Below are 8572 nucleotides of genomic sequence, written 5' to 3' on the forward strand. Positions count from 1 at the left end.
TATTTGAAGTTGTGTCATATATAGTGATATAACTATTTGAAGTTGTGTTATATATAGTGATATAACTATTTGAAGTTGTGTTATAGTGATATAACTATTTGAAGTTGTGTTATATATAGTGATATAACTATTTGAAGTTGTGTTATATATAGTGATATAACTATTTGAAGTTGTGTTATATATAGTGATATAACTATTTGAAGTTGTTATATATAGTGATATAACTATTTGAAGTTGTGTTATATATAGTGATATAACTATTTGAAGTTGTGTTATATATAGTGATATAACTATTTGCAGTTGTGTTATTGTGATATAACCATTTGAAGTTGTGTTATATATAGTGATAAACTATTTTAAGTTGTTTCATATATAGTGATATAACTATTTGAAGTTGTGTTATATATAGTGATATAACTATTTGAAGTTGTGTTATAGTGATATAACTATTTGAAGTTGTGTTATATATAGTGATATAACTATTTGAAGTTGTGTTATATATAGTTATATAACTATTTGAAGTTGTGTTATATATAGTGATATAACTATTTGAAGTTGTTATATATAGTGATATAACTATTTGAAGTTGTGTTATATATAGTGATATAACTATTTGAAGTTGTGTTATATATAGTGATAAACTATTTTAAGTTGTTTCATATAAAGTTATATAACTATTTGAAGTTGTGTTATATATAGTGATATAACTATTTGAAGTTGTGTTATATATAGTGATATAACTATTTGAAGTTGTTATATATAGTGATAATACTATTTGAAGTTGTGTTATACATAGTGATATAACTATTTTAAGTCGTTTCATATATAGTGATATAACTATTCAAAGTTGTGTTATATATAGTGATATAACTATTTGAAGTTGTGTTATATATAGTGATATAACTATTTGAAGTTGTGTTATAGTGATATAACTTTTAAGTTGTTTTCTATATAGTGATATAACTATTTGAAGTTGTGTTATATATAGTGATATAACTATTTGAAGTTGTTATATATAGTGATATAACTATTTGAAGTTATGTTATAGTGATATAACTTTTAAGTTGTTTTATATGTAGTGATATAACTATTTGAAGTTGTGTTATATATAGTGATATAACTATTTGAAGTTGTGTTATATATAGTGATATAACTATTTGCAGTTGTGTTATTGTGATATAACTATTTGAAGTTGTGTTATATATAGTGATATAACTATTTGCAGTTGTGTTATTGTGATATAACGTTCCTAAAATGTTTTTGAGATGGTAATGGTTGTAACAGTGAGTGCCATATACAGTAACCTGCCCTCAGCTCTGACCTGCAGGGCTGGATTTCCTGGAGGTCCTGGAACTTCTGGATGTGCTAGAGGTCTTTGAGATCCTAGATGTCCTGGAGGTCCTTGAGATCCTGGAGGTGCTGCAGGTCTTTTAGATCCTAGATGTCCTGGAGGTTCTTGAGATCCTGGAGGTCCTTGAGATCCTGGATGTCCTGGAGGTCCTTGAGATCCTGGATGTGCTGGAGGTCTTTTAGATCCTAGATGTCCTGGAGGTCCTGGGGTTCTTGAGATCCTGGAGGTCCAGTGTTTCCATTCTGCTGAAGCAGCCTCGTCTTTGATTTCACCTAGCTCCCCCTAGTACATCTAAAAAAGTACAATTTCACTTTACTCCGTTTCCTTATAGAACCTGGACCCATGTGGGTGTGTGTGCACTGGGGCCTATCACCATCATGTTATGCTACTGGTAGTAGTAATAGTAGTCGTAGTCGCATTAGTAGGAGTAGTATTAGTAGTAGAATAAGTAGTAGTTTTATAAGAAGTAGTAGTAGTCATATTAGTAGTAGTAGTAGTAGTAGTAGTAGTACTAGTGGTATTAGTAACAGAGCCATTTACTCACTGTTGCTTTTATTGCACACCTTAATCATGTAGTAAACAAGTCTTCACAGTAACAATTCAAGAGCAGAAAACAGAGTGTTTATCTGTATTTACACTGAGTATATGAAAATCTAAGTACAAGTACAAGTACAGGTACAAGTACAAGTACAAGTAAAAGTACAGGTACAAGTACAAGTACAAGAACAGGTACAAGTAAAGGTACTAGTACAAGTAAAAGTACAGGTACAGGTACAGGTACAAGTACAGGTGCAGGTACAAGTTAAGGTACAAGTACAGGTACAGGTACAGGTACAAGTACGGGTACAGGTACAGGTACCCAAGGCAAACCCTGTGGCGGGGCAGGGACCCAGCAGACCCTCCAGTGTTTGTGGTTCTTCCTGTTCCATCCGAGCGTCGTTTACAAACAAACAAACAGGCTCCAAACGTTTCTCCCTCGTTCGTCCCAAAGTCTCAGAAACAGAATAATAAATAATTATTTGTTGGTGTGAACACGCAGCTCGTCCTCGCTGCCGTCCTGTCGTCCTTCACAACCGCTTCATTTACATTTACATAAAGTTTGCGTGCCGTTGTATTTGTAGTGAAAAGGGGGTTTAATCTCCACGGCAACAGCACATGGTTGAGTTTTGGCTTCGAAAAGAAAAAAGAAAACGTTTGCACTTCATCACATTCAATACCAGAGGAATGTTCTTGAAACCGGGAGGATAGAAATAATAAAATAAAAAATATATCGAATAAAATAACAAAAAAAGATAAAATAACAAAATAAAATAAATAAAAAAATGGAATAAAACAACAAAATAAAATAAAACAAAAAAATAAAATAACAAGATAAAATAAAATAACAAAGGGAATAAGGCAACGTGAGAACAGAAGGAAAGAAGAATTAAACTCTAGATGATTTCTTTGCTGTCCACTCCCTCTCATAAGTAGATGGAGGAATAACTGATTCTGAAGAGAAAGAGAGAGAGAGAGAGAAGAGCAGGAGTGCGGTGATGGGTTCTAAAGTAAAAGCTCCTTGACCTGAACAAGCTCATCTTCAAGCCTCACGCAGCGCTCGCACCCGCGTCGCTGCAGGTTGGTGTAAAGCGCGTCCGCGACATCTCATTCAGTCCCAACGAGGTAAAATAAACAGTCGCCCCCCGGTGGTCACAACTGGACGCAGCACTCATGAAAAGAAAATGAAACGAAACAAAACACCCCCCAAAGAATCTGTAGTTATTTGCAAAAACACACACACACACACACACACACACAGACACACACAGACACACACACAGACACACACAGACACACACACACACACACACACACACACACACACACACACACACACACACACACACACACACACACACACACACACACACACACACACACACACACAGACACACACACACACACACACACACAGGAGCTTCGTTTTGAGTTCTGTCTGTGGACGGTAGATTCCGTAGAAACAGGTTTGACAGAGTTCAGAGGCGACGTCAGTCCCAGAATTCACTGAATTCAGTATTTCGTCTCCATCCCATCGGTCCCGTCGCCAGGACCGATGTCCTTCTGCTCCTTTTCAGGTCCCTTGGTCATTTTGTCCTTTAGATCCTTTAAGGTCCCTTTGGTCCCTTGGTCCTTTTGGTCTCTTTAGGTCCTTTTGGTCCCGCCCTTTCCCCAAATTCACCAGAAGGTCCAAGGCGGCCGGCGGCGGGACCCCCAGTGCCGTCCGGGCCTCACTACCTGTGTCCCGGGGGGCTCCCGCGGGGGCCCGCGTCCCCGGCGGCCGGGTCGCCCTCCACCACGGCGCCGTAGCCCTCCTTGTCCACGCAGCCGGCCAGGACCCGGAGCACCAGGCGCAGCCGGCGGTCCATGGCGTCCAGGTGGGGCCGCAGCAGCAGCGGGGCCAGGCGGTCCCCCAGCAGGGACTCCTCCATCAGGGAGCTCAGGCGGTACTCCTCCTCGGCCAGCAGCTGGAGGCGCAGGTAGGTGGACCTCCGCACCCTGACCACGGTCATCACAACACAGGAAGTGAAAGGAGTTTTAGACAGGAAGTTAAAAGTAAAAAGCGTCTGGAGCGGAGTCTTCTTGTATATTTCTATTTCTATTTATTATTCAAATAAATAAATAAATAAATAAATAATAATAATAATAATAATAATAATAATAATAATCGTAATGGATTTTTTTTGCCGTGTCCTTTTTGTTGCCACCAACACACAGGTAGTTAGGGTTAGGAGTGATGTCACGCAGACCCAACACAACACATCTGCAGGTCGTGTGTGTTGTTCCTGGTCTGAGCTCCCCGTGCGCCTGCATTCCCCTCCAAGCCCGAACATACTGCAACCCTGTGCATCGAATGAGCACCACCGAGTGGCCAAAATAAAACTGAAAGATATATCTAGAAATAATAATATGACATGCCTACAAAAAAAACATAAATGGCTCCTCCAATAATATTAATAATAATAAAAAAAATACATAAATAAATATTGTATATGAATGTATTTGTTATTGTTTATTTTAATTATTATTTTATTAATTACTATTTTTAGGTTGATTTTATAATTCATCATTATGTTTATTGTACTACTGCATTATTCATTGTAACATTTTGGATTAGTTCTCTGGTTCATTATTATTTTTTGTTATTATTTCATTTTTCATGTTTATTGTATACGTCCAATTGTTCTTCCTCCTCATTTAGGTTTGTTGTATATTTTTCTCCTGTTTATGGTTTATTTCATAGGGTATATTTCTTTCTGTTCATCTTTAGTTTTCTACGTATTGTTTATTTTGCACTTTCTGAGTCAGTTCTTTTTTAAAGCCTCTGATGATCAGAAAGCAGAACAGAACTTCCCTCTTGACATGGAAGGACAAGTGCATTTGAATTTTGAAAATCAAAAAGCATCAAAAATCAATCTGACCTGCAGCACTGGCTGAGAGGAACCAGGATGGAGAGCTCGTCATGGGAGTGCTTTCCAAACCTGCAGGGGACGGAATAAATACAACAAATCAAATAAAAATAAATCAAATAGATCAAATGAATCATTGTGTATTTGTTCCAATGCTGTTGATGTTCATGTGTCTGTTCTTTCTTCCGTATATCAATAAAATTTTTTTTCCTAAAATCCCTTCAGACGACATGTTTTGGATCAGTACTGAAGCGGAGCCTTCTCTCCGGAGCTCTCACCCGCGCCCGTTGTCCAGGTGGATGATGAAGGTGTCGTTGCCGAACCTCTCGAAGGTTTCGTAGTGATGCCGGTCCATGTTTCCTGCTCAAAGACAAAGAACAAGATGTAGAAAAGATTTGACACTGTTCATCCTAACTTCAAACAAGGAGTCCACAACTGAAATACCGACACGCTGCTATGAACACCTGAGAGATAATGCAGCTTTCTGAGAGCCTTGAAGGTGTATTTTGTTAATTTCAAAGGAGCTAGGCTAGTTGAACCCATCTACAGCCATTCACTGAGCTAACATGGTTAGCATGCATTACGTTCATATTTCCCAAACATCCCGGAGCGTCCCCTCCATCTTTTTGCAGCATTTTGGGGAAACGTAGCGCCGGTAGCTCAGGTTGGACATGAGCTTCTAGGATCTGGGTAGGTCCTGGAGAAGCTCCTGGAGGACTTGCCGGAGGACCTACTGTAGAACCTCCTGGAGGACCTACTGTAGAACCTCCTGGAGGACATCCTGGAGGACATCCTGGAGGACATCCTGGAGGACCTGCTTGAGGACCTACTGAAGAACCTCCTGGAGGACCTACTGTAGAACCTACTGTAGAACCTCCTGGAGGACCTACTGTAGAACCTCTTGGAGGACCTACTGTAGAACCTCCTGGAGGACCTACTGGAGGACCTACTGTAGAACCTCCTGGAGGACCTACTGTAGAACCTCCTGGAGGACCTACTGGAGGACCTACTGTAGAACCTCCTGGAGGACCTACTGTAGAACCTCCTGGACCTCAGTGTTCCAGTTCCTCAATGTCCTCCTCACCCATGAGGAAGTCGAAGATGGTCATGTCCATGACGTCCAGGAGCCGAGTGCCGCGGTCGTAAGGAGGCGTCTGCTTCACCTCGTCACAGTAGTCCTGGTCCACCTCCCACCTGCACACATCACCACATAGATAAAGATGTAGACATAGATAGATATAGAACGATATAGATGTAGATAGATATAGACATAGATATAAAACTATATAGTTGTAGATATAGATATAGCTGTAGATATATACAGATATAGATATGGATAGATATAGAACAATATAGATATAGAATGATATAGATGTATAGCTAGATCTAAACATAGATATAGAATGATATACATGTAGATCTAGATAGATAAAGATAAATATATATAGATATAGAACGATATATATATAGAAAGATATAGAACAATATAGATGTAGATATAGATCGATATAGGTGTAGATAGATAAAGATACAGATTTAGACATATATAGATATAGAACAATATAGACGTAGATATAGACAGACATACTGTAGATATATAGATATATATAGATAGATATTGATATAGATATAGATATATATATATATATAGATCACATAGATCACCACAAAACAAGACTCATCTTTTTTTACTGGTCACTGAGAGAATTTCTGAAACTCAATTTAACCAGGATTTAAAAATGAGATAAAATAAAATAAAATAGGATTTATGTATATTTTCCCTTTTTTTCCAGACTGTAGAGAAACACACAGATTCTCACCATGACTAATTCCTCATATATGAAAATATATTCAAGGAATAAACTGATTCTACAGAAAGGTTACAGTATGTGCACTAACACACAAGAGGAAAAGCTAAAATAAAATAAAATACAAAAAACTTAAATAATAAAGTAATAGACAGCAAACAATAAACAGTGTAGATTTACAATGAATAAAAATATCAAGTATAACATTTTACTAGTTAGGATTATATATTCTGCATATTTTTATATATTTGGCTGTTTCTAATTTGTATATTTGGCAATTTTTTTTAAATTCTTAAATCAATTTTATTTTTGGTGAATTTTATCTTTTATTTTTCAGACTGTTAAGCTGTATTTTTACCATAACTGTCTGTAGAGAAACGCACCCACGACAAATTCCTCCTACATGAAAATGTACTCGGCGCAATAATCTGAAACTTGGCAATTACCCCTACGAGTTATCCCCGGGTCCTGTGTCAGCAAGACACCCCCCACCCCCCCAGCTAAGGGCCACATCAAATGCGACGGCCCCGCCCCGGTTGGACCATTCCCACTGAAGTGCAGCTCGAGGAGGCGGCGGCCATGTTGCGTGCACCCACTCTGCTTTCTTGCGCTTGTGGTAGGAGCGCCTCCAGGGGTTCCTCCAGGTCTTGCGCTTGGCCAGCGCCAGGTCGGGCAGGAAGGCGGCCAGCGAGCCCTCCATCTGGTCCGGCTTCCCACACAGAGCGTGCTCCGTGGAGCAGTAGTACGAGCACTCGCCGTAGAAACACACGTTGTTGGCTGCAGAGAGAGATGGATATAGTACAATGTAATATAATATAATAATATAATAATATAATATAATATAATATAATATAATATAATATAATATAATATAATATAATATAATATAATATAATATAATACAATGTAATATAATATAATATAATACAATGTAATATAATATAATAATACAATGTAATATAATATAATATAAAATAATACAATGTAATATAATGTAATATAATATAATAATAATATAATATAATATAGTATAATATAATATAATAATATAATAATATAATATAATATAAAATAATATAATAATAATATAATATAATATAATATAATATAATATAATATAATATAATATAACATAATATAATAATAATATAATATAATATAATATAATATAATATAATATAATATAATTTAATATAATATAATATAATATAATATCATATATCATATCATCTAATTTAATATAATATAATATAATGTAATATAATAGATTTATTTTAATTCCACAATACAGGCCTCTTATGAATAGAGGTTTGAGCTGTAGTGTCACCTGGTGGTTGTTTACAGTTACTGAAATATTTCTTGTCAATCAAAGTGGTGGAAAGTAACTAAGAAAAAAAATGAAGTACAGGTACTTGAAGTACTGTACTTTTGTTCATTTTTCAACTGTTTTTACTCACTTAAGTACATTCAGTTCCAGAGACTTTTTTTTATTCCATATCTATTCAAAGCAAATATCTTTAGTTTTTACTATAGTACATTGTAATGAAAAATAAAAATCTGGATTTATATTCAAATTGATCAAAATGTCACGTATGTATGTCACGTGCTGTATATGGATATATATATATACATTTTAACTATATTTACCTTTTTACTATTCTATTGTATATTTAAGAATAGGCATGGGTGCTTTATTCCATAACATAAGCGGTGGTGTATCAGCACACTGGAAGTACTTTTGGGAGGGTTGTTGTGGTGGGTACCTGGGGAGATGAAGAACGTCCTCCACAGCTTCTTGTCCCGCGTCACGTCTCGGATCTCCCTCGTCATGTTGACCAGTCTGCCGGCCACCGGGGGGACTCTGCGGAAGTCCAGGATCCTGAGGCACAGGGAGATCCGGGAGAGTATTAAATACCTGATGAAATACTTAATAACATTGTGTGTGTGTGTGTTTGTATGTGCGAGAG

General features: G+C 36.9%; 1 protein-coding gene across 1 annotated transcript in view; it reads right to left on the reverse strand.

Annotated features, from left to right (window-relative positions):
- Window positions 1–1437: 1437 nt before the first annotated feature.
- fam20ca (FAM20C golgi associated secretory pathway kinase a) overlaps window positions 1438–8572 on the reverse strand; it is a gene marked incomplete at both ends in the record, with an annotated part of 47633 nt that continues 40498 nt past the window's right edge. Inside the window, 9 exons of the mRNA XM_080010137.1 lie at window positions 1438–1536; window positions 1915–1936; window positions 2115–2222; window positions 3626–3886; window positions 4810–4869; window positions 5076–5157; window positions 5882–5991; window positions 7202–7382; window positions 8369–8484. Coding sequence (XP_079866263.1) covers window positions 1438–1536; window positions 1915–1936; window positions 2115–2222; window positions 3626–3886; window positions 4810–4869; window positions 5076–5157; window positions 5882–5991; window positions 7202–7382; window positions 8369–8484 — 1039 coding nt within the window. The remainder of the gene's footprint in view (window positions 1537–1914; window positions 1937–2114; window positions 2223–3625; window positions 3887–4809; window positions 4870–5075; window positions 5158–5881; window positions 5992–7201; window positions 7383–8368; window positions 8485–8572) is intronic.

The sequence above is a fragment of the Zeus faber genome (assembly GCF_960531495.2).
Source record: "Zeus faber genome assembly, chromosome: 11".
Classification (NCBI taxonomy): domain Eukaryota; kingdom Metazoa; phylum Chordata; class Actinopteri; order Zeiformes; family Zeidae; genus Zeus; species Zeus faber.